At 45.2% G+C, this 25,916-nt stretch overlaps 1 protein-coding gene across 2 annotated transcripts in view; it reads left to right on the forward strand.

Annotated features, from left to right (window-relative positions):
- The first annotated feature begins 6,108 nt into the window (after positions 1–6,108).
- LOC136656811 (nucleosome assembly protein 1-like 1) overlaps positions 6,109–25,916 on the forward strand; it is a 36,308-nt gene continuing 16,500 nt past the window's right edge. For both annotated transcript variants that reach the window (XM_066633134.1, XM_066633135.1), the window contains exons 1-5: positions 6,109–6,233; positions 6,966–7,049; positions 16,161–16,197; positions 20,231–20,319; positions 20,919–21,021. In XM_066633134.1, coding sequence (XP_066489231.1) covers positions 16,181–16,197; positions 20,231–20,319; positions 20,919–21,021 — 209 coding nt within the window. In that variant the 5' untranslated portion in view covers positions 6,109–6,233; positions 6,966–7,049; positions 16,161–16,180. The remainder of the gene's footprint in view (positions 6,234–6,965; positions 7,050–16,160; positions 16,198–20,230; positions 20,320–20,918; positions 21,022–25,916) is intronic.

Here is a 25,916-nt window from a genome sequence, read left to right on the forward strand (position 1 = left end):
ACTATTTTACCAGTAGCTTCTTAGAAGAAAATAAGCATCAAAGACAGTGAATTTTCTAAAGCAATCCTGCAGTTTGACTTAAAGTTATTGGCTTTCCCACAAGATGCATAGGGATATTTTAAACCCATTTTCACCCAAACCACAAGTGTACTCATTTGATCCCTATTGCATATGTGCAAAGTTGGATAGAAATTGCTTAACTTAATGCATATATTATACATTGGTTGATCTGGGTCAGGCAAATATACTTTATTCTGTGGAGAAGGGAACATAACGCTAATCTAAATAAGATTCATAGCAGCAAAATATCTCCCAGCCCCATAAGAGATGCAATGCTGGAAGGCTGAGATGACAGTATTAAGAATACATTGGAATGCGACAGTTCATAGTCACAAAAATGAAGCAAAAAGGCAACAGAATTAATCAACTTTCCCCAAAGAGATTCTGCTTGATAATAGCAATTAATAATTCATGCCCACAGCACATGATATGGTAAGAGTTTCCACATCAGAGAGAGCAAGAAAAAGAAGCAGCATTCGATAAGCTGGGATAAAGATAGGAACGGATCCAGTATGCTTTAAAAGGTGAACTTTCTGCACAATCAAATGAGAATTACACCTGAGTAAGAGGTGAACCACATACACTTACAGCCCAATACTATTCCGGATTGGGCTGTCATGCACAGTCATTTAGGACAGTGGAAGAGGCTTCTGCTATTATAAAATGGAAAGCTGGTGTGTGTCCTGGTGCAGGTGTGGCCTGCTTCTGAGTCACCACAGATATGCTTTATGGCATGTTTGTGATGCTCAGGAGGTGGCAAAGGGGGCCTGCACTAGCACAACTCCAAGTTAGGACTGCACTCTCAGGGGTCTGCAGACATCCACTGGACATGTGCATGCTGGGATTGTTCCACACATCACTTTAATTGCTTCCCTAGATGTTTGAGTGTTGCAGGTTTTCTTCTCTAAAGTATGTGAGGATTAGAGTTCATTAAAACATGTGGACCTTTTTTGATACCTTGCATATTTATTTATTTAAATAATTTCTATCCCCCATCTACCACACATGGGGGCACCCAGGTTGCTTACAACATAAAAAAACACAAGTAAAAGATTAACACAATCTAAAACATTGAAACCTAAAATCAATCAGACCCCAATGGATCATGCTATTAAAATCACATTCATTTAAAAAGTGCCAGCCCATTGTGTCAACAGCTAAAAACCTCTTTGAACATTCTTTCCTTACGTCAACTGGTTACCTAACAATCTGTGAGCTGATGCTTCTATCCCTGGTTTGCTATCATTTCAACTGGACATATAAACTAATTCTGTCTGCTTCTCTACTACGCTGAAGTTAGTTGCACTGACCTGATTTTTTTTTTTTATGAATTATTTTCAGTTTACTGATTCCACCTGCAGTAAGTTGGACAGTACTAAACCTATATTGCTCTTGATCCTGCCACAAAGCAAACGCTATTTTTCACAGCATGATTTACAGCCCAATCCTGAGCTGCCCGGCGCGCCCAGGCTCGGCAGCACCAAGAACGACTGCCACTGGATCCTGCGCACATCAGGCTACTGCAGGCAGCACCTTGGGAGAAGGGGACTTTCGTAAGTAAGTAAGGTAAGCAGCCCCGCAATGGGGCTACTCACTTTACTGCTGGCAAAGGCATTCATGTAGGGCACCGAGCTCCACACGAACACCTTGGATCCGGTGAAGCGGAGCTCCATGGACGCGCTTCCTGCCCTCCCTCCGGCATGCCTTACGGAACATTTGCAAAAGTGCGCAGTGGCACAAACCCTCTTAGTTGAGCTCATTTTAATCAGAATGAAGAGCTGAAGTGGTAATTGATGAACTTCTGCAGTGTATTAATCTGTGCACTTCATACAGATGGCCTTGGGAGAGGTCCATGTTGAATTGAACTGAAGCTGCCTTAGATATGAGTTTCCCAGGGAAAAAGACAGAATGGAGAAGTTGCTTGGAGTAAGTCTGAGTTTGTCTCAGTCCACTTGAACCCTCTGTATGAGGGGAGCCTCAGGAACCAGATCCACCACTATTGCTCCAGCCTGAGGACATTACTTTGCTCCTTTCCTTGGATTCTGAGGACTTCTTTGAGGGACCTGAACAGGAGCCCACATCCCCCCTGCACCATCAGAGGTAGCACTTACAGTTCCTTGCTGGAACAAGGCTGAACCCTTCGGACTATGGCACCCAGCTGCATCCCTGCTTCCCCTTGGAGCTGTCTGGGATCCTGACCAGGATGTGCTTTGGACCAATTATCAACCTCACTTGCTACTGCAACTGAAACAGGATACCCCTGAACACTCAGTACCAACATAAGTGGTGGAGTCAAACATGCCATAAGGGGAAGGGGGAGCAACTTCTAAAGCACTCCCACAGCCACGCTCGATGAGGTTCTTGGTGTACTTTGGGGGCCAAGGGGGAGTACAGTACTGTCTCCCTAGCGCAGCGCCTGGGGTATTTGCGTCTCTTGCCCCCTTGGGTATGCCACTGCTTCATAATGTCTAAAAATAGCTATCGCAGCCCACTTCCGGTTTCCTTGTAACTACCTTGTAACTCCTTTCTCTTTGGCTGGAGATGAAAGTTGTGAGTCAATGTTTCAATTTTTAAAAAGCCCAAATGATGCTGAAGACAACTGTCTTTCCATGACACTCTTCCCTCCAAACTCAAGTTTGTGCAGGCTGGATGTAGGGGAAAGGCATTCAGCACAGCTCACAGGTCATGTCAACATCATTACTTCAAAAGACTATACAGTAGTTAGTAATTACCATTACTTCATAAACTCCAGAGCTAAAAACTGAAAGCTTGTTCTGATACTGAGTCCAACCACAAATTAAAGTATGGTGAAGTAGGTCAAGGAACCTTGTACTTAATTATTCCAAAGAGATGAGGTTGGGCTCAACCCTCCCTGGAAGCCAAACCACTCTGACCTGGAAGTAATGCCTCCTAAATCTCAGATGTGGTGAGGCTGCCTGCCATTTTTCAAGGGATGAAGGGAAGGCACTTTCGGTACGCTCAAAAGCATTCAGATAAAGGTTTAAAAATGTTTAAGGTACTTCTACACCAGACAGGTGAAATTTAGTCCATGTGTAATTCAAGATACCCCAATTATTGGAAAAAAATCTGAAATGACCACTCAGTTTGAGTGGATGTGCCTTGGTTCTGTGTTGTGTGAGAGCGAAAAGAACATCCCTCTATCCACCCCTGCATCCCCTGAGCAATCCCATAATTCAATGGGATTAACTCATGGGTAAGTGTGTACACAGGATTGTAACATAAGACTACAATCCTATGCACATTTTCCCAAGAGTAAGCCCCACTGAAGATAGTGGAACTTACTCCTGAGTTGACAAGCATAAATTTGTGCTCTTAGGGCCCAATCCTAAACACGCTTAGCACCAGTGCCGAGCTCCAGTGCCAGTGCTGGGTGTCACAAGTGTGCCATAAGACACATCTACAGCACCCAGAGAAGAGGGGTCATGGGTGTTGAGCCTCAGTACTGCGTGGAGGGCCACCTGGTGGTCCAGTAGTGCCAACCGGTTTGGGGGGGAGGTGGGGAGTGGGCGGAATGGGGAGGAGGGATGACAGGCTGAGGAACCGGGGTGGGAGGGGGGTGGGAGTGGCAGAGCCCTGCTCTGCTGGGTCCTGAACTACATGTCAGGCCAGAAAGTCTGACATGGAGTCTCTCAAGTCTGTGCTGGCAAAACAGCTAGATCAGACTTGAGAAACCCCATTGCAGGGCTTGGGGGTTTTCCTGGGGGAAGGGAACAAAAGTCCCCTTTCCCTGATGAGGCCTCAGTGGTGCCGCTAGATGCAACCATAGCTGATTTGGCACTGCTGCACCTAGTGGAGCCACTGGCTTTAGGATTGGGTTGACCATCTCCCTGCCCTGTTGTAACAGGCCTAAGTAAACATAACTGGAATCATCGCCTATTCTTCCCCTGCCTCCACCTCTCCGTCTGTTATGTCTTGTGTCAGAACTGTGTAATGTGGAGCCTGGACAAACAAACTGGACAGACACCAAAGACCTGTAAGTGGTACAAATATAATTTTTGTTATCATCAAATTGGACAGAAGTTCAAACACTCTAATTGCCTTCCCTAAATCTGCCAAAATCTCTTCCTGGGGTAACTAATCCTTTTTATCATCTCCTTTTTCAACTGCTCTTTCCAACCATCCATCTCTCTCAATGTAGCAGTGACCTGTCAATCATTGTGATTGGGAGGTCTCTGTTACAGTGTATCACTGCTACAGGGATAGACCCAGGAGAAAGAGAGAGAGAGTGCTGACAAACTTACAGTACAACACTTAACACTGTTACACTTACAACAACCTTAACAGTAGTGAGAGCTCTTGGCATCATGGCAACAACTGGCCTTAGGAGCTGCCAGATTGGAAACATTTTTTGCAAGGCCCTGGGTTCTCACCTAAGGTCTGTGAAATTTTAAGAGATATATATACAATGTTCGCTACAGCATTACAGACTTTATATCGCTACAGCAGCATGAAAAGCACTCAAAATGGATCTAAGCAAATTTAAATACAAAATTTCATGCAAGACTATAGAGCAGATTACTCTGTAAGGGGGCAGCCCTTAGGCGTGCAACCCATTTGGGAGCAACTGGTCCAATCAGCTTAAAGCCATTTCTGCCCAAGGTTGCATATATGCAACAGGGAACAAATGTGTACATCTGTGGGCTGGGCAGATAGGAGTTAAAGCTGGCCCTGTCTCCTGTGGTGAACTTTGGACTGTAAGCGCAACAGGGCAGAGAACTGTCCTCTTGTGCTTTGTAAAGTGGCATATATTTTGATGAGGAGGACCGCACGGCTCCGAAACTTGCCGCCTTTGGCTCTGGGAGCCAGCGGGAGGGGCAGTTTACGCGGCACGTTTCGGAGCCTTGCGGCACTTACTGCAATCCTGACTGCACCGCCAGCGCAGTAGCTGCTTATGCGTCCATCTCTCTGCCTCACACGCACCCCTTGACCGGGACGCGCTGCAGGGCTCTGTGTGGGGACAGGGTCAGCCAGGCTGGCTGTCACGCTGTGTGCTGGTGGTGGAGGCACCGACCCCCCACCTGGCTCAGCTACCGACTGCCACTGCCATTGACATGCATGGAGCCTTACAAAGCACAGGTCTCTGTCCCGAGCCACTTACAGTACAAAGCTGGCCAGAGGAGACAGGGCCAGCTGGAGGGGCCCTCCCTGCCTGCCCCACCACAAAAGGCAGCGGCCCCCCCCCTCCCGCTGGCAGGGCTGCACCAGCGCTGGGAAGCTGGACATGTCTGGCCCTCAGGCTCCTGGCCCACCCTGCCTGCCTGCCTGCCAACCGTCACCCTCACTCTCTCCCCCTCCCCCCCCACGCGCGCTGTTGTTCGTCTGAGGGCGCACGTGGCCTGCCCGTGGAGCGCCCTGTCAGTCAGCCCGTCCGCGTCGCGGATTGGCTGGCGCGCTCGGACGGCGGGATGATTGGCGGACAGGGGGAGGGGAAGAGGCGAAGAGACTGTTGCCTGTCACTAGGCGGCGCGCGCGCGCTCGCTCGCTCCTCCTCAGGCACGGGCAGGCGGGAAGGCGCGCGCGGTTGCCTGAGAGACCCGGCGCGCGCGGAGGGGAGGGTTAAAGGAGGGGAGACTGTTGCCTGTCACGAAGGAGCGCGCGCGGGGCGGAAAGAGACCGTTGCCTGCCACTAGGCAGCGCGCGCGCTCTTTTCCTGAGGGGGGCTCGCGCGCGCGTCGTTGCCTAGAGATACGCGGAGGGGAGGGGAAGCAAGAGACCGTCGCCCTGCCTCGAGGCGGCACGCGCGCGCTCTCTCTCTCTGAGGGAGGGGGGCTCGCGCGCGCGCCGTTGCCTAGAGACACGCGGAGGGGAGGGGGGACGAGACAGTTGCCTGTCACCAGGCGGCACGCTTTTCCTGAGGCAGGGCGCGCGCGCACGCGGTTGCCCGGAGACGCAGCGCGCACGCGCGCGGAGGGGAGGGGGCGGAGGGGAAGAGAGCGTTGCCTGTCACCAGGCGGCATGTTCGCTCGACGCCTCCCGAGGGAGGGGCGCGCGCGCGCGCGCGGTTGCCTGGAGACGCGGCGCGCGCGGAGGGGAGGGGGAGTTGCGTGGTGACGTCCGTTCTATATGAGCGCGAGCGGCGGGAGCCCCGGTCTTTCTCCCCGCCAGCCAGCCGCGCGGCGCTCCTGAGTCACGGCAGAGGCGGCCTCGCTGAGGTACTGCCCGGGTGGGGGGCGATGGCGACCGTGGGCCCCCCGGGCGGGGCCGTCCTGAGGCGTGGGTGGGAGCCGCGCTTCCTCGGGCCGGCGCGCTCAGTGGCCCTGCGGGCTGTTGGCGGGCGGCGCGCTCCGGCTGGGCCTGGCCCAGACTGGCCCAGGCACGCACGTGGGGCCGGGCCGCCTCCTCTTCCAGGCTGCCCCCCCAAGGGCTCTGGGCTGCCCTCCCGCCACGCTTTCCCGGGAGGAAGCCTCGCTGGACACCGTGGCCTTGCTCCTGAGTAGACGCGCATCGGCGTTGGCTCTGAAGCCGCAGCCCGCACACTTCCCTGGGAGGAAGCCCTGGACTGGGGCTGCTTCTGAGTAGACAGCCGGGGGACTGGGCTCGAGGCTGCCGTCCTTGCCACGTTTCCCTGGGAGTGAGCCCGGGGGCTGCAAGGGGACCGCTGCTGAGCACTCGTGCAGGGGGTGGCTCTTGCTTCCGTGTAAAGGGCCCTGGCTGGGTGTGCAGGAAAGCGGTGGGATCTGCTGGGCATGAAGATCATACAGCTGTGCAGTGTGGCGTTGGTGGGTGGGTTGGGGGGCAGAAGGCAGGCGGGGGACTTGGCCGGAGGACTGAAGGGAGGGGCTGGCTTTGGGCAAGGCTGGGAGGGCGCCTGTTGTGGCGGGAAGCTCTGCCGCCCACTTACTCACTCACTCGTGTTCTTCCTTGTCCTGCAATGATCTGGGAAGGCGAGAAGGACCACCAGTCAGTTTTGGCAAGGACTTGTGGAAGGGCTTCTCTTCTTCTCCCTCTGGAGTCCAGCACTTCACCAGGTAATAGGCAGTTCCTTGGTCTCTGTCTCTCTTGATTTGTATGGTGTTGATACACTTTCTGGAGATCAGCAAGAGCACTGGTAGAGCACTGGTAGAAGGCAATGGTGCTTCAGAGCACTGGTTCCCAAAGTGTGAGCCCCTGGTTCCTGGGGAGCCACACTAACCAGCCAGGGGGAATCCTCACAAAAACCAGCCAGCCTACCCATTGTGTGGGATTGTACCCCTAATGGGGAGCTGCAGCTACTGGTCAAGGGGGTAGCCAATTGAAAAAGTTTGAGAACCACTGGTTTGGAGCATGAAAAAACAGTGTGCTGAACCTTCCTGATGGTTCAGTGAGTGGAATGAATCTCAAACCATTTCTGGCTCATTGGGTCACTGTGGTAACTTTAAATTGTCTTAGCCATACATATAACATCAGATTACAGCTGCTTGGGTGGGTTGCATTTTAAATGATAGCGTATGTTTGGTGATACTTGCCAGAGGCAGGGACTAGGCTAAGTGTGTCATGGAATACTGTTTACCTGCTTGACTGGTTTTAGCCCATAAGTTGTGCCTTGCCTAATGTTGAACCCCACCAGCAACAATTCCACTATCTTACAGTGGTTTGGAGTCAGAAGTGGTTTAGTGGGGGGGGGGGGATGTGTACAAATGGCTCTTCATTGTAGGTTGAGATAATAGTTTGTATTGGGTCTGGAAAGGCAGTACAGAAGACTAAGGACTCTAGTATGCTGGTAAGTCGAAGGGCTTAGTGTGGTATTCAACTCTTCAGTGCATAGTTGCTTTCTGCAAACATTGCTTAACATTCAGCAAGGATGCAGGTGATCAGATAACTGCTGAGAAGGTCCAAGACATTTTGGCACAACAAATTTGAAGTTTTGCAAGCTGTTAGGAATTGCAAGTGCCAAGCAAATCAAGCTTTAGAATTGGCTTCAGATTCTGAGCATTGGGTTTCAAGGGCCATATTCACCTTGAGCCTCTTATTCTTTAGTGAAGGCGGTTGGGGGGGGGGTTATTGATGTTGTAACAGTTGAAGATGTCCTTGTGCTGCATATTGCATACCTAACTAAATCTTAAATTTTGATTTGTGCTAACTTGTGATCTTAAATCTAATTGCCACAAAGTCTGCGTTATGTTGCTACAAATTTGGTGATGGCTTCAAGGAAGCCTGTTTCAGCTTCTGTTGCCCTCCTGTAAAAATGGGAATTAATATTAAGGCACTTAAGGATTTACGTGCAGAACTGCAAAATGCTTTTGCCCTGTTCTGTAACTGACAGGTAGTGATGAACTTTTGATAATGGATTGTTTATTACAATAATATAGGCAAGCAGTATCAATAGTGAGGTGATTCAGTTGCAGCACCCCAAATCATAGTTTAATATGCACATAAGACTTGAGAAAAATACTTAGTCTCATCCATTCTCCCTCTTTCCCCTCCATATATGTGGTGATTTGAAGCCTCCATTCTTGGTTTAGTGAAAAACTAGAACTTGGCTATATAATCTGAACATGGCAATCCTGGTTAAACCAGGAACAGAAGTGTGTGTTTGCTATGTGTAAGAGGAAGCAGGAGTAGAGTGTGAGTTTGAGCTTGGAAGGACCTTGATTCCCTGTTGCATCTGGATGCTGTCAGTGTTCCTTAATATACTGGTCCTGTGTGTATGTGGTGTTCTCATGGATTTCAACCCAGCACTTCTAAGGAAATGCACAGGATTGAAGTCTTACTCTGCTTCTGTATGCTTTAAGTCTTTGAACTTGAAGGTATTCAAGATTGATATGGCTTTTGGCTTTGTGGTTTAAAAAATGAACTGGAGTCATGCAAGGCTGTGGTGTAGGATGCTTCTTGTATCTTCAGACTTAATTCCTCAAGGATATGCAAACTCTTTCTTTCTAAGCAGTGGTTAATTGTTCGTTAGTAAAGCTTGTGTACATGAGTATACCCCTGGGGGCTGGGGATAAGAATAGGCCCTCAGTTTGGCTGTACTTGTCGTAAGAGGCGACTAAACAGCCACCGGGTAGATGGGACTCGTTAGCCTGGGAAGGCAGCTCATCTGAGAGAAGGAAAACTCTGATCCCAAACCTCCACTGCCTTGTGGCTACATCCAGTTATGGAAAAGGCTTCAGGAGTCAACCTCGAGGCAAAATCCGGAGCCGGAGTCCCTGAGGCAGTTCATGGCTGAACACAGTCACGTTCTGGCAACTCCTGCGACGTGCTGGAACCAAGCGTATTGGCCTCTGCCTTTCCATTGGACCATTTCAGCGACGTGGAGAGGGGGGATTTGCTGCATGGGTAACAGCCTATCCTCCATACCTACTTTACCCAGGCTTTGCGCTCTGGAGAGGACACTGTTCCAGAACCACCATTCAGAGCGTGACACCATAGTCTTTAGAGACTGAAGGATGCCAACAACAACATGAGTAAGACTGCAATCTTATCCACACTGACCAGGGAGTAAGCTTATTGACTATTATGGGACTTACTTCTCAGTAGACATACATAGAGTCGGGCTGTAAATAAGCTGAAAATTCTGACCCAATACTTGCTCATGTGCAGTTGGTTTAGGGATGTTTTAGTGACCCTTGTTGTATAATGCTCTTTATTAGTTTTAAGGTGGCCAACACATTAAAAATGCAATAAAACCCCAAGTATCAAAGATACATTAAAAGTAGCAGTTATAAACTCAATGTGTCTGTGATAAAACAATCATAAAGAGCCTTGTGGAATAAAAATGTATTTAAATAATGTTTAAAAGAGCCAGGATGGTGTGGTGGCTTGGGAGTTGGATTTAAGGCCTGGAAGATCCAGGTTCAAATTCCTGCTCATGAAGCTTCCTTAGTGACCTTGGGCCAGTCACCATCTCTCAGCCTCACCTACTTCACAGGGTTGTTGTGAGAACGAACAGAGGAGAGGAACTATGTACGCTGCCTTGAGCTCCACAAAGGAAGGGGGGCTATAAACTGTGAAAAATAAATAAAAGTAGTGAGACAAGGAGCCTACTGGATCTCTCTGAACAAAGAATTCCATAAACATGACCCAAAAAGTTCTGTCTGGTACCAGCCAAATGAGCCTCCGAAAATGGTAACCCAGGGAGCATGGCCTTGGATCCTAATCTTCAGGCTTAGGCATGGCAGTAGGCAGTCCCTGATATAACCTGATAACCACCATGTAGCTGATCATAGCTTGCCTCAGTGGCAAATGGCAAGGAGGATGAGGGGATGGCAGATTTGGGGTGCACTTCAGGTCTGCTGCCACCTCTCTGCAGCTGTATTTGAGTGAGTGGGATGGAGCTCTGTTTGCATGCTTTCTTTAAATAAAACAAGAGTTTTACAGGTTTGCGAAGATGGTAAGGGGTAAAGAGCACGGTAACAGGGTTTTCTCCCAGCACACTGCAGCAGAGGTGGTAGCATCCCAGGCATCCAAGCACCTGATGTATATCTTTCAGGTGACTGTCCTGGACTCTTTGGAACTCAACAAAATTGAAGTTCTAGGCAGCAATTCCTGACCACTTTTGTGGTGAAGGGGATTTGATATTCAGGAACCATCAAGAATTATGTTAAAAGTAGTGATGAAATTGGAAGCATCACCAGTCCTTCAGAATGGTCAGGTGTAATAAAATTATGTGAAACATACTCTAATACTTTGAACTTGTTCCAGCTTACTGTGGGTACACTCTGTAAGGGTAGGGGGGAAGAGACCACCACCACCACTCTGTGGCATGTGTTCATGGCTTTCAATGTGCCTGGCTTACACAGGCCCCTTTGTGTCTTGTTTAGCCGTGGTCGTTTCCATGTTCAGCTTTTCTCTTCTGTTGGCATTCCTTAAAAGTGCAGGGAACAAGGTATTCCATAGATGGACCTACTACAAAATGTTCCAGGAGCCCATGCACACAACCAGCCACATCCTGAGGTGCTCCTAGCTATTGCCTAGTAAGGCAGCCAGGGACTGGGACCCAATGGGGAAAACTTACCAGGAAGCAGTGGGGAACAGGTTGCCACATTAGCACAAATCCTCATTTATGCCATCAATTATAACTATATTGGTGACTGTGAAGGTGAACTGTTACCCGTTCACTGCCTGGTTTCTGGGCCCTAGAGGGGAGGGGGGTAGCAGCTTGCGCACACATATGAAGGATGGTGGGGCAGAGAGTTGAGTGTCTTGCCCCTCCCCCATGCAATCCTTAGGGCAGGTATGGCTGGGGGCAATCTCTTGGGACCAGATCAGGCAAGTGTTGACACAGAATCTGAGTAATGACAGGGGGGGGGTTTCCTCTAACCTGGTCTTCCTCTAGCTAGGCTGGCTGAGTTGCATCCCTGAAGGGTCCTGTGCCTTGGCTTCAGGCCAGGTAATCCTCCTCGGCTCCCAGGGCTGGAGTTTTAACTGCCTAGGCAGCCCCATCTGGCCCCATAAACGGCCCCGCCTGCCTCACCACCTCCAAGAGCAAGGACCCTTCCCATCCTGTGCTGTCCTTGCTATGCGTGTACCCTAACCTCCTTGCCTGTACTCAGGAGGCTTGTTGTCACTCCTAAGAGTGATGGAATGCAGCCAGTCAATTTGCTGCAGGAGTTGGTTTCTGGTAAATTTGGGGCTTGACAATGTGCCCTATAAAATATGGAGAAAGCCCATCATTGGGGAGGTCTAAGGCTTTCCCCAGGCTCCCCCTCCCCCCAAAAGCTGTAGATGATGCAATACAGAGTGCTCCTGAACAGACATATGGTAAGTGTGCACGGTCTTCCCATTTCCCAAAGTGGCTGTGTGTTGCTTGTGTGATTCCATGCACATATGCTGTGGGTGGAGTGCAAGGAAATCAGACTTCTTGCACACTAGGTGGTATGAAGGTCTCCGTTGGGCTGCTTTGAGTATGCTCATCTTGGCCTCTGCTTAATATTTTTGCACAGGTCTCATTTCTTGATTAAAAGAGCCTGTGTCTACAGTGAATGTAGAATGGCTCCTAATGAATATTGCAGATCAGGGTTTTTGCATGGAAGCCAGATTCAATATTGGAACTGCAGAATAGAACATGGGTTTAACAGTTCTATCCATCCCACCAATGAAGTGGGAAAAGGAGAATCTTGACACTTGGCTTATTTTCATGGTTCTACTTCAGATCAGAATAAATGTTTGACAAACTTTACAACCATCAAGTTTTTTTAGAATGGAGGTATATCGCACAAATTGGACTTGTATGCAAAATGGAATACACTACCCAGGCTGTTGTGCACAGTATTTCTTCTCTCTCTCAATATTGAGAGAGACCCCCACCTGTTGCTTCCTTGCATCAACTGCTCAGGCCAACCTGGATAGTGTATTCCATTTTACGTACAAGTCCAATTTGTGTGATATACCACCAATCTTAAAAAAACAAACTTGATGGTTATAAAGTTTGTCAATATTTAAATTGACTATTGATTTTTCAGATAAGATCTACAGACTGTGTTATAGGTTGATGCATATTTTCAAATGACATTGTTGAGGTGTGTAGATGACTTTGCTTCAATACTCATTTTAGTTGACTATAATACTAACGGGGGTGGGGATACTTCTAATTTTATTCATTCATACATACATACTTTGCTTTCTCACTGAAGGGCACCCAAGGTGGCTAATAATCAATAAAAATACAAAAACACTAAAATACAGTTAAAACTATAAAAGATAATAAAAACAGTATAAACAATAAAAAACAAATAATAAAAACAGTATAAAACAAAGCAGCCAGCAATAAAAATGCCAATAACAAACAATAAAATAGATTCATAAAAGCATCATAGGACCTCAAAAGCTTTCCGAAATAAAAATGTCTTCAGGCCTCACTGGAAGGTTAACAAAGAGGATGCTGTCCTCAGCTTAAAGGAGAGGGAGTTCCATAAGACAGGTGCCACCACCAAGAAGCCCCTGTTTCTGGCTGCCATCCCCCTAACCACTCTTGATGGCCAACAGGGCCCCCCCCCCCGATGACCTAAGAAGTAAGTAGACCTAAGTAAATTTTAAAAGAAGTCTTAACTTGTAGAAATAGTCTTGTATATCTTGGGATACAGAAGTTTGCAGTTCTGTGTCATAATGTGAATAACATTTTTTCATAAATAAGAGTATTATAATGTTATGTAAATAGCACACAGTATACTTGATTCTTAAAATAGTAAAGAGAAATTTGTTTGGGGAGTATTTAAAATTTCAATTGTGTTCACAGTGGACACTTCCCTGTGGTTTCGGTATTTTTAGAAGTTGATTGCTTCAGTTAGAGGCATGGCTGTGTCAAGCTTGGGATGGTATCCTTTGTTGGAAAATATCTCACTTCAACTTCAGGAACCAGCCAGGATACTAGAGAGTTAACAGGCAGTTTTTAATAATGTTTATGTGAATTACCCATTCATTTGTTCAGAGCTGAAGTTATGATAGCAGTCTCTGATCATGTTGTTTGACTTTTGCTTGGAAGAGGTCAGCTTTGGAGACTACAATGTCTACAGAATGATCCAGGTGAGAGTTCAATTTAAAAGGCCATTTCTGCAATAGTTTTTTTACTGAGTGAGATGTGCAGATACTTAATTTAAAAGACTGTATGTTTATCTTCAACCTATCTGTGAAGCTACTTCTGGGCATATATACTGTTATTATGTAATGAAAATGTTATATTTTATATTGGTATTTCTTTTCTCCTTTTGTTAAGAGTGAAAGACACATTTCCTTTCCATACATTGTGATTTTTTTGGTGGAAAAAAATGCAGCTGGATGTCAAATGTTCTTTCTCTTGCCTTATTCTGTAAACACCCATGTGCTCGCACATACACAGGTGCCTTGCTTTGTTGATACTTTTTCTTTTCTTTCTTGTGCCAGTAATGTTGCAAAGCAACCACCATCTTGCTCTTTCTTTCCCTTACCAGACAATAGTTTTGCGTGTGCTAATGCTTTTCATGAAGATGATAAAGGTGTATATGTCAGTGTTTTTAAAAACAGAGTGCCAACCTTAGAGAGTCAAGACTAACATCTATGCTAGCATTCAGTTAACTGGTGCGTATCTCTCATGTCATCTGAGAAACCAGGAATAAGCCAGAGTGTGACTGAGGGACCAGCTGTGAGCTTTTATTGTATTCCATCTGTTTTCTCCTGTATTCTCATTTTTATAGCAGTGCTTCTCCATGTTCTCCCCATTTAGTATCTTGTTTAGCCTTTATTTGTGGATGACGGTAGCAGTCTTGGTGAAGTCTGATGGCACTGATTGGTACTTCAAAGTAAGCCCTGGCATTGTCAGTATGTCTTGTTACTTTGTGCCAACAATTCTGGCAAGGGAGAGAGAACTGTTTTAGAATCTCAGATGAAGGTCTTTTGAATGTCACTGTTGTTGCTGTCCTGATGCTGGGATGAAAATACTTGATAGAGAATTCTAATAGAGAATCCCAATGAGAGATTCAGTGGCTTGTTCTGCTTTGCCGAAAGTCAGCATGGATATGACGAAGAAACGGTAGTTCTGGAAGATCTACTGTAATTTACAGTATATATAGCTGTCTTCCTTTTCCCTTTCCCACAACCATTCTTCCTATTCACTCTTTGCTTTCTTTCCCTATATCTTTTGTGGTGTTAGTATTGCAGCCAATCCTTGAGGTGCCATCTTTTTGTGCTCTACATCTGTCAGTTGAAAGTGCCTTTTTGAGACCTCGGAACATCTCTTGGGCATGACCAGAAGGCACTTGTGGTCACATCCAGAGGACCTCTGATGGCCACCGCCTGCAGATTCAATTATCGCAGATTTTGTTTTCTATAGAGGGTCTGGGAATGGATAACAAGAGCCAACTGTATACAGCTTTGATTTTAAGAAGTTGCTTTCCTTCCTCCCCAAACTCAGCTGAAGTACTTTGTTACCTCTCATTTAACATACAGTTTGTGATCTAGTTTACTGTGCTGCAACTTCTCCACGGTTTTGAGGCAGGTATGTAATAGAGAAGAATATGACTAAATATGAACGTCCAGTGCCAAAAGGGAAAGCCCCAGTCATTTTACAGCTTGGGGAGGAAGAGGAGCAGGAAACCCTCTCTTGTAGCTGATTGGTGCTCTTTGAAGCTCAGCGTGACAATCTCTGACCAAGCTGGGGGACTCTTCATTACCTTTGCTATGATAATTTTGGAGATTAGAAATGAGAACACTGGAATATATAGTATGCAGTTGGTAGTACATGGAAATTATAAGCAGCGACTTCTGTGATTACAGCAGTATAGTGGGCCATCAGTATTCATGGTGAATTTGTTTTTAGGACCCCCCCCCAATGAATACAGGAAGCCACAGGGGGATCCTGGTGTGGTGCAACAATTGCTCACCTGGAGGCCATTCCTGGCCCTCTGGGAGTTATGCCCACCTCCCAGCCTCTTTAGAAGGCCTCCTGGACACGACCAGATGCCTCTTCCAGTTTGTGCAGGTAACTTCCGGTTGCATCCAGAAGGTGTTCTTAGGTCAGGGAGGTTTCTCAGAATGAGAAGTGGGTTCTGGTTCTGTCTGGAGGTCTTTTGAGACCCTCTGCAGCTCAGGCCTGGCATCTGCAAAAGGTGGTGATAGGATGTTAACTTTGAATCAGAGGGCTAAACTAAACAGTCTTGTGTGCAACAGGAGGTTTTGAAATGAAGCATATGAGATTTTGGTGAAACAACTGGAGGTTGAAGACTCTTAGGATGATTTGAGTGATCCACATGAGAGGTCAGCTATATTGTGCCCACTGTGGAGCAGAAGCCTTTCAAGCAATCTGCAGCGTGACTGCTACAGTGGAAAAATTGATCTTAGAACATTGTATTGATTGGCAATTATTTGTAATGAAGAATTTGCACGTTAACAATGCTTCACCTTATGTGTCCATTCTTTTGGTTGGGGTACATAGTTTGTGGAGTACTAATGGTTTTAATTGCTAGCCTTTTTAAGTAACCTTTACAGTATATTGGTTGTAATGCAATACAATGAAGAAGTTGGCAATCTCATAAAGTTTAAAAATTGCTCCTGTAGCAAAAGCATATCTGTCTTTGATTACAAAGGGGTACAGCTTTGGTATAATTATTGCTTAATCTTCAATTAAATGTAAAATATGTAAAATGTAATATGTAAAATGTAAAATAATAATTTCTCTTTTTCCCCCAAAGGTTTTCTGAGGTCTGGAAAAATGGCAGACATTGACAAGTAAGCATGTTCTTTAACATTTGTTTGAAGTAAGACTATGCCTTTCAGAAGAACTGTGCTATGAAATCTGGTGCTGCTGGAATCTTTGTAAGGAAGAGCCATAGGCAGAAGTTGCCCATAACCATACATCCTCCATTCCAACTAGGCTTTTGTGTATTCTATCCGGTTGCAAAATTAGTATCCCTAGAATCTTGGCTTGCATTAATGAAAGGGGTGAAGGAAAGCAACATTCTAGTTATGTTTGTGGATAATATTTGGTGCATCTGAGATCTGGTTCAGACTCTGACCCAGGAAGTCACATTCTTCATGTGATAAGGAACAGATACATATGAGACATGGGTCTTTCATTTGGTAACCATATATATAAGGTCCCACATAAGGATTGGGGAATAGCTTACTGAAGCAGAAAGAAGATAAAGAGGCATAAAATGGATGCTTGGGGTTTATTGAAAGGCAGTATGTATGTTCAAGGTGAAGGAAGGAGGAGTTTGATAATTTATCTTCAGGGTATAATCTTACCTCATTGCCTTTTGCTTCATGCAGTGGGTCAGAGATTGTCCCTTGGGGTTTAAATGGAGGCTCTTTAAAAGCCCTGCTTGACTCCTTGTGATAACCTTAACCTACACAATTAATGTCACAGTAGTGTGAAAGCCCAGGTTGGAACTGATTCCTGGGTTGAGGGAATAATTCTACAGGGCCCTCAGGGTAAGATTCTGTGATTGCTGGTGGTCTTCCCTTCCCTACTTTCTTCTCTTTCTCTGACCTCCACCTATTCCTGCCTCTCCTATTCCACGACTTCTCCCTCTTTCACAAAGTTCCTTTCCTCCCTTCTGTACTTCCTTTTGTCCCAGTTTCTGCATCTCTCTCCTCTGGCTTCCCTGTCGCTTTCTGCACTTGGTGTTCTCGTCTCACATCTCCTGTCCCCCTGCCATTGCTCAACTTTTCAGTATTTAAAGCCCCCCTGCCCACTCCCTGCTGTTCTCCCAGTCAATGAAACCATGGCTGCTGCCAACTGGGTCTTGTGAAGCTCCATCACCTGGTGGATGCGTCGTGGCTGGGCTAACAGGGTAGAAGCCCCATTCCATGGACATTCCCCACAGTGTGAAGAAGCCCTATGGATGGCAAGACCTCGTTGGAGCACCAGCATCATATGTTGTATTTCACCTTGTGGAGGCGCAGGTTGTATGCTGTTCCACAATATAGGTTGAAGTGCTGGTCCAGTAAGTACCTGAACTAAGACAAAGACTTGCCTTAAAGGTCTACTTTGACATCAGGACATGGAACAGTATTTGTAGTGTGCAAATTGTCTTTCTGAAGATATTTTAAATCAAAACAACTTCATATATGTTTATCTCATTGACATGCATAAAAAGTGCAAACCACAGAATTTTGTCCTCACTGTGAGAACAGGGCATCAGTCAGATGTTGGTTCTAGTGCAGACTTGAAATTTTTTAACATGTCTAAAGTCAGTAGAGTTGTGTGTGAATCTGTCTCTTCTTTTAGTGTTTTGGTCAATAATGCTAAGTAGGAAAGACAGGGTTGTCTTACCTCTTCCTAAAAACGTCAGTTACAATTGCTTTTGGTGTTGAAGGCAAGGTAGTACACACTTGAAAAAATGTAAGTGGAAAAATGTATTTAAAGACCTGTGCATCAGTCAGCTTTCAGTGCAACTGTCCAGGTAGAATGTGAATTGCAAGTTCTGTATACAAATTCTTCCCAACTCATTAGTAGAGGTGGGAGAAAACAATAACGAAATAAAAACACAACACTGCTTTCTAAAATTTATTGTAAAAAAAGACCCACTCCCAAAAACCCCTGTTTTATTTATTTAATGGGGGGGGGGGTACATGAGTAACGACTGTGGCTGCATCTGCTGACACTATACTACTGGTCACCAACCTAGTACACTTTTAAAGTAATTGTAATTATAATGTACATTTTGAATAAAAACACTACTCTCTGCGCTTCTAACTTTGGAGAACACTAAAATTCGTGGAAAAAACGGTTCTCTCCACCTCTACTGATTAGACAGACCATAGCTCAGTACTAGAATATATGCTTAGCTTTCGGAAAGTTGCAGGGTTAGTTTTTGGCATTTGTAGGTAGCTTGGGGTGGGAGAGGGAACCCACTATCAGAAATTTTGGAGAACCACTTCCAGTCAGCGTAACAAATACTAATGTAGATTAGCCTAACTTAGATGGCAAAGTTGTATGTTCAAGAGTGTAAAATTCAAACTTTAAAGTTCTAATATCTTTTATCATTCTCAGAGTGTCCTGAGAATCCTTATGTTGCTCTCTTGTCAACTAGTTGAGCAACATTGTGGCCCCAAGACCAGAGATACAAGTGATATGATACAAATTTACATTATGTGACCCTGATTTAGTGCAGATAAGCTGTATCTTCTAATGAAAATAGCTGATATACAATCAGTTCTCTTTATATGTGAATTTGCTATCTGCAGGAGGCAGGTTTGCCACCAGGGAAGGTGCCAAAAAAGAGGAGGATGAGTGAAGCAACCCTCTCTTTACTGCTGAACTCTTGAGGCCTCATTGTAAGGCCAACCAACTTCTACAAGTTGAGGGATAGCCAGCATGGAGTAGGAAGCATTAAATGTTGGAAATGTTGATGAGCCCTCTGTCACGCAACTTTAATCTTAAAGTTAAGATTAAGATTCATAGAGTGTATGGTAAAAAAGATCCCCTGGAACCAAATTCCATTTTCCTTGTAGGCTCAATGATTCAGTATTCACTAATTCAGTATCCACTAGGTTTTCCAGGAAACCTAGTAGAGCAGGGGGTCTCTAAACTTTTAGGCCAGAGAGCCACATCAAATATCTGGCATGGTGTTGAGGGCTAGAAAAAATAGCTAAATTTTCAATATAAAATTCTAATAAATACATTAGACCTAGAAAGCCTATGGCCTTCAGAAGGCCAAAAAACATCACTTCTGGTTTTTCAGGAAAACCAGGAAGTGATGTTTAGACCTTTAGAAGGCATTCTGAGAGGATGTGAATGGCCTCCCTGGCCCTCAGAACACCTTCCAGACACAACTGGAGCACAGTTCTGGTAACATTTAGTTGAGTGGGCCAGAGGCTTTCAGGGAACCAGAGGCTTGCTGCAGGCCAGGTAGAGGCTTGTCGCGGGCCGCATCTGATCCCCGGGTTGAAATTTGTAGACCCCTGCCCTAGAGGACAATGAGAGCTGACTGTAGCTGTATACAGGGAGCCATTTAGTTATTTGATTTTTCTCTGTAAACCGCTTTGTGAACGTTCAGTTGAAAAGCGGTATATAAATACTGTTAGTTAATTAATTAATTAAAGCATAATTAATTAATTATGCTTTCTTTCCAACTGAGACTGCCAAGTGGTTTGCATTCAATGGAAACCAACAAGAAAATAATCCAAGTTTTCCCCTTCTATTGGCTGCAGATGAGAGAGTGGCTCCTGGCTGCTACCTCATCTTCTCACAGCAGCATTTGCTGAAGTATTGAGATGGCAACAGTCCTCACCCCAGCCTAATTGTTCTGGTGGCTGCTGGCTTTTGAGGAAGCCATATTTACTTCATGTTCACATGTACTACTCCCTGTGTGCTATTCCCAAATGCCTTTCACTTACACATGTAACTGCAAAACTGTCCTTGTTTTTTGTGTATTGCATTAGCACAGGTGTTCACCCAATCCACCTAAAATTGTGATATTTTGTGGTTAACAGAATCATGAAGGAAAGGGCTACAGGGAAAGAAGGGAAACCAGTAAATTATACTTACCATGCCAAAACTCCTTGTGCATTTTGAATCTGTACCATAATGGCAGAGGCAGTAAAAAAGTACTCGTATTTGTTCCTGGTTGTACTGATTGTTTGCAGGTACATGTGGTTGTGTTATGAGATCCTAAACAAAAGTTTACAGCAGTACCACTGCAACAGGGAAAGACCCCTCTGAAACTAGTTTCTGAACATTTTCTTAACTAGTGGCGCCAAATTATATCTGAAGACTTGCATACTTAAATTTCTCATTCTACTTGGATTTTAATAGCAAAGAACAGGCTGAACTTGACCAGCAAGACATGGAAGATATTGAAGAAGTAGAAGAAGAAGAAACTGGAGAAGATGCAAACAGCAAAGGTAACTGCAAAATGAGATAAGGCTGAAACCATTAAGCTGTGTTCTGTGTAGGTAAATGTGAAAAGCACTTTTCTCAGCTTAATCTAAAACCTGCTAGTGTAACATTCACCTTCACTAGGTGTCGTTCAAAGGGAAAATAATAAATTATCTTCTACACAATATTTGACTTAAACCTTTAGGTAAAGTTGTCCACTTGAGAATCAGTGTAATCTTGCCAACCAATATTTCAGTAAATTTGCTTAAATTAAAAAATTGTGTAACTGCCTTTTCCCAAAAGAAACTAACCTGAAATGTTAAAATAATTAGAATTTTATATTTAACCTTTTATGTTTGGCTGTTCTAGTTTGCATAACCTTCATATGGAGTAGTCTTTTTGAGTGACTTGCAACTTCTATTGACTAGCCTTTTAGCATGCTATTTTATAGAACTGACATTAGATTTGTTCAGGCAGCTTGCTTTTGGTACTTTATTTCTAGGCAAATAATGCATGGTAATGCTTTTTCCATATCTTTTTGTGACAAAATTAAGATGTTCAATATTGAGGTTGAAAGTTTCATAACAGGTTGTATAATGTGTTAACTCTTCTCTGCTTTATTTAGCACGACAGCTGACTGTACAGATGATGCAGAATCCGCAAATCCTTGCAGCCCTTCAGGAAAGGCTTGATGGTTTGGTTGGAACACCTACAGGATATATAGAAAGGTACAATGTGCTTTCCCTTAGCTGCCCATCTCTTTTTTTACTGTTTGCTTCTTGCCTGCAATGTACCAAGTAGTATTCATTTTTGCAATGCTACATTGGGAGGCATGTTTCTTAGGATAAAAATGGAGGAGTTTTGGGAGATTAAATCACAGCAAAGCGATCTGCTTCAGCAAGGTAAATAATGCTCCAGAATATTGTCAGGGTTTCTCAAACAGTGGGTCGTAAGCCCACATGCAGTGAGTCACAACCTCCCACCTGCCCTTACTCTGGTTTGGCTTCAGATTGGAGCCACTCTGGAAGCTGAATTACTGGGAGAATGGAGAGGCTTTGTTGTTGTTGCGCTGGGCCGGCATCCCCACTCTGTTGGCCTCTGAATGGCCTGCCAAAGTCTTGGAAAGCCAATTCCAGTTTACTTCCGAAAAGCAGATGTGTCTTTCCAAGGCTTCCGTGGATCTTCTTTGGCCCACAGAGGCCAGTACAGTGTGACTCAGAAGAGCCTCCCCACCCACCTGGTAAGTCATTCCCATGTCACAACCCACTGTGGAGGATGGGTGGATCGCAGTGCTGAGAAAATTGGAATGTTCAATGTTAAAAAGGAGTAGACCACAAAATTACAACGTGGATGCCTAGTGATGGATCTCAGTCCCTGGTGCTTGAGGATGAGTGTATTGCATGTTTCAGAATGTAAACAAGGGTTTTGTGTTTGAGGCATACCCTTTGAACTTTCTGAACGTGTGTGTGCTCATTCTGCCTTGCTGCTCCTCTTTTATCTCTTGATTTACCACAGAGCTGCACAGAGTCTTTTTCTGCTGCAGAAGTTCAACCTAACTTGGGCAACTTTTCCCTGTCCGTGTTAGGTTGAAAAACCAAGTTAGGTTTCCCCACTTTGTGGGGGAAACTGTCTCCCCTCAAACTTTTAGCACTGGAACCACTTCTTAGAATGAGAATCTGTCAGGACCCACCAGAAGTGATGATGTAATGACTGGACGTGACATCATCAAGCAGGAAAATTTTTGACAATCCTGAGCTGCAATCCTACCCAGGAGTAAGTCTTATTTACTATCATTGTTAAAAGCATATACATAGTAGCCTGTTAAAAGTACAGATGTGTAACATTTCTTGAATGCAGTCATATCCCATGGTAGCATCAAGACTGATATATTAAAAATAAAATATTGAAATGAATGGGAACCCAAATGAAATTGGCTCGTGACCCACCTGTTGGGTCCCTACCCACAGTTTGAGAAACACTCAAACTTTCAGTTTGAGGAAAGCTTTCTCCTGCTAGCACCCAAGTGCTGCTGCATAGAGCAGGGGTGTCAAATTCGTTTTATACAGAGGGTCGAAGCTTTCATGATGCCTGGTGAGGGCCAAAAGTGATATCATTAGGCAGGAAGTGATGTCATTAAACTGGTCATAACCAAAACTAAGCCCTTTTTCTCACTTGGGAACTCATTTGCTGCAAATGACAGAAGATAAAATATGCAAATCTTTATCATATTTCAAGAGATGGGAGAGCCCAGTTTTCATGTGGGCCCTTTCAGCAGTAACACCTCAGCACTTCTCAGCAGCTGAGAGCCTGTGAGTTGGAGCTTCTGTGGGCCACTGTCCCCTGGGTCTTATGTTTGACATCCCTGGCATAGAGAGACAATGGCGCCTCACTGGTAAATTGTAGGGAAATTTTTAAAAAAAGTTTTTGAACAGTGGCTGGTTAGGCCGCCCTGCAACTTTTCCTGTTTTTTGGTAAGGAACTTGAGGATGTGCAGAATTTTCACCCAAGGGGGATTCTGACACCAAACCCTTGCAAATAATGAGGGTGCACTGTATTTTACTTTTGAGATGTATTAGATACTATGCCCGTGCAGTCGTGCCCAGGTGCATGTTAGGCTGATCCCAGCCTGAGCAGAGGTGCAAGTTCAGTTGTTGTGAAAGTACAAGATATAGATCATGGCTTGAGTTCAGGCACTATAGTAACCATTTTCATGGCTGTGCTAACGGGCCTCCATCATTATGACATGGGTCTTTCAAAGGAGCATTTCCATAACTCTAGCTTCAATTGTAAATAAGTAGTTGGAGAATTAAGTAGCCTTGACAGTTGGGATGCACTTTATGTTGCTCCATAAAATTGAGCTAGTTAGCTGTTCAATGTAGCTAAAGATCAATAAGTCACCGGGCCCTGATGGCATCCACCCAAGAGTTATTAAGGAATTGAAGATTGAAGTTGCTGATCTCTTGACTAAAATATGCAACTTGTCCCTCAAAACGGCCACAGTGCCAGAAGATTGGAGGATAGCAAATGTCACACCGATTTTTAAAAAGGGATTAGGGGGGACCCAGGAAACTATAGGCCGGTCAGCCTAACATTTATACCGGGTAAGATGGTAGAATGCCTCATCAAAGATAGAATCTCAAAACACATAGACAAACAGGCCTTGCTGAGGGAGAATCAGCATGGCTTCTGTAAGGGTAAGTGTTGCCTCACGAACCTTTTAGAATTCTTTGAAAAGGTCAACAGGCATGTGGATGCGGGAGAACCCGTGGACATTATATATCTGGACTTTCAGAAGGTGTTCAACACGGTCCCTCACCAAAGGCTACTGAAAAGACTCCACAGTCAGGGAATTAGAGGACAGGTCCTCTCATGGATTGAGAACTGGTTGAAGACCAGGAAGCAGAGAGTGGGTATCAATGGGCAATTTTCACAATGGAGAAAAGTGAAAAGCGGTGTGCCCCAAGGATCTGTCCTGGGACTGGTGTTTTTCAACCTCTTCATAAATGATCTGGAGACAGGGTTGAGCAGTGAGGTGGCAAAGTTTGCAGACGACACCAAACTTTTCTGAGTGGTGAAGACCAGAAGTGATTGTGAGGAGCTCCAGAAGGATCTCTCCAGACTGGCAGAATGGGCAGCAAGATGGCAGATGCATTTCAATGTCAGCAAGTGTAAAGTCATGCACACTGGGGCAAAAAATCAAAACTTCACATATAGGCTAATGGGTTCTGAGCTGTCTGTGACAGATCAGGAGAGAGATCTTGGGGTGGTGGTGGACAGGTCGATGAAAGTGTTGACCCAATGTGCGGCAGCAGTGAAGAAGGCCAATTCTATGCTTGGGATCATTAGAAAAGATATTGAGAACAAAACTGCTAATATTTGTAACTGTTACAATAACTGTTGTATAAATTGATGGTAAGGCCACACCTGGAGTATTGCGTCCAGTTCTGGTCGCCACATCTCAAAAAGGACATAGTGGAAATGGAAAAGGTGCAAAAGAGAGTGACTAAGATGATTACTGGGCTGGGGCACCTTCCTTATGAGGAAAGGCTACGGCGTTTGGGCCTCTTCAGCCTAGAAAAGAGACGCCTGAGAGGGGCATGATTGAGATATACAAAATTATGCAGGGGAAGGATAAAGTGGATAGAGAGATGCTCTTTACACTCTCACATAACACCAGAACCAGGGGACATCCACTAAAATTGAGTGTTGGGAGGGTTAGGACAGACACAAGAAAATATTTCTTTACTCAGCGTGTGGTTAGTCTGTGGAACTCCTTGCCGCAGGGTGTGGTGATGGCATCTGGCCTGGATGCCTTTAAAAGGGGATTGGACAAGTTTCTGGAGGAAAAATCCATTGCGGGTTACAAGCCATGATGTGTATGTGCAACCTCCTGATTTTAGAAATGGGCTATGTCAGAATGCCAGATGCAAGGGAGGGCACCAGGATGCAGGTCTCTTGTTATCTGGTGTGCTCCCTGGGGCATTTGGTGGGCTGCTGGGGGGTACAGGAAGCTGGACTAGATGGGCCTATGGCCTGATCCAGTGGGTCTGTTCTTATGTTCTTAGCTGTTTAAAATTGATGTTGGCTAGAGTGTACTCCTTTTTAAGTGGCAGATAAATGGTGTCTTCATATACCATATCCTTCAGACAAATACCACAATTGGGAGAACTATTAAAGTGGAAAACCATGCCCTACTGTACAGAGCTACAGTCCTACAATGCTGTTGCAGAGCAAGTTCTCATTTGCAGGGGGAGAGGCTTATGCCTCAAATGTTAAATCTCTATGGACTGGAAGTCTTATGTCCCAGTGATGCACCTGCTTAGGGACAAACCACATGTTACATGAAAGTATGCATAATTATCCATTCTGTCATTTCAACGGGAACTTGTTTTATAATATGGCTATTGACAGTACTCGTAGAGACAGAGATGTGTTGATACTATGATAGGCACTTTTCGTTCAACAAAGCAATTTTGAGAGGAATTTTAATTGGGGAAGGTTCAAGGCCTTGTTGCGTGCATGGCGTATAACATATAGCTTGCCCCATACCTTCCAGTTGCTGGCCACAGTTGATTTCTGATCTGTGGACTTTCTTTTTTCTCACTAGTAAAGTAAGTAAACCTCTACTAATCACCAAGGTCCTCTTTTCAAAATCAGCAAGTCTTCCTTGCCTTTCATTATGCTGTCTCAATTGATGTGTTTTGTTACTAATAAAGCCAGTTCTTCACTGGTTCAAGTACAGTAACTTACTCTTAAGTATATATAGCAAGTATATAAAGTGTGGAGTATATAAAGTTTTATATAGCTGAAGCATCGCTACACAATTGGTGTAATTTTGAATTGATCTAGTGTTTGCATGCCTTTTTTAAAAACTTAATGCAGGTGACTTGTGTGTGTCAATTGATATTTTCTAGAGCAGGGGTGCTCAATAAGTCGATCCCGATCTACCAGTCGATCGCCAGGCAAAATGAGTCTATCTCAGGCTTCTCTCCCGTCCACGCATTCCTGGGAGTGAGGCCCGCCCTGGGAGTGAAGCATCCCTGGGAGTGAGCCCCGTCCTGGGAGTGACGCTACCTGGGAGTGATGCATCCCTGGGAGTGAGCTCCTGTCCACGCATCCCTGG

Source organism: Tiliqua scincoides, chromosome 7 (assembly GCF_035046505.1).
Source record: "Tiliqua scincoides isolate rTilSci1 chromosome 7, rTilSci1.hap2, whole genome shotgun sequence".
NCBI classification, from domain to species: domain Eukaryota; kingdom Metazoa; phylum Chordata; class Lepidosauria; order Squamata; family Scincidae; genus Tiliqua; species Tiliqua scincoides.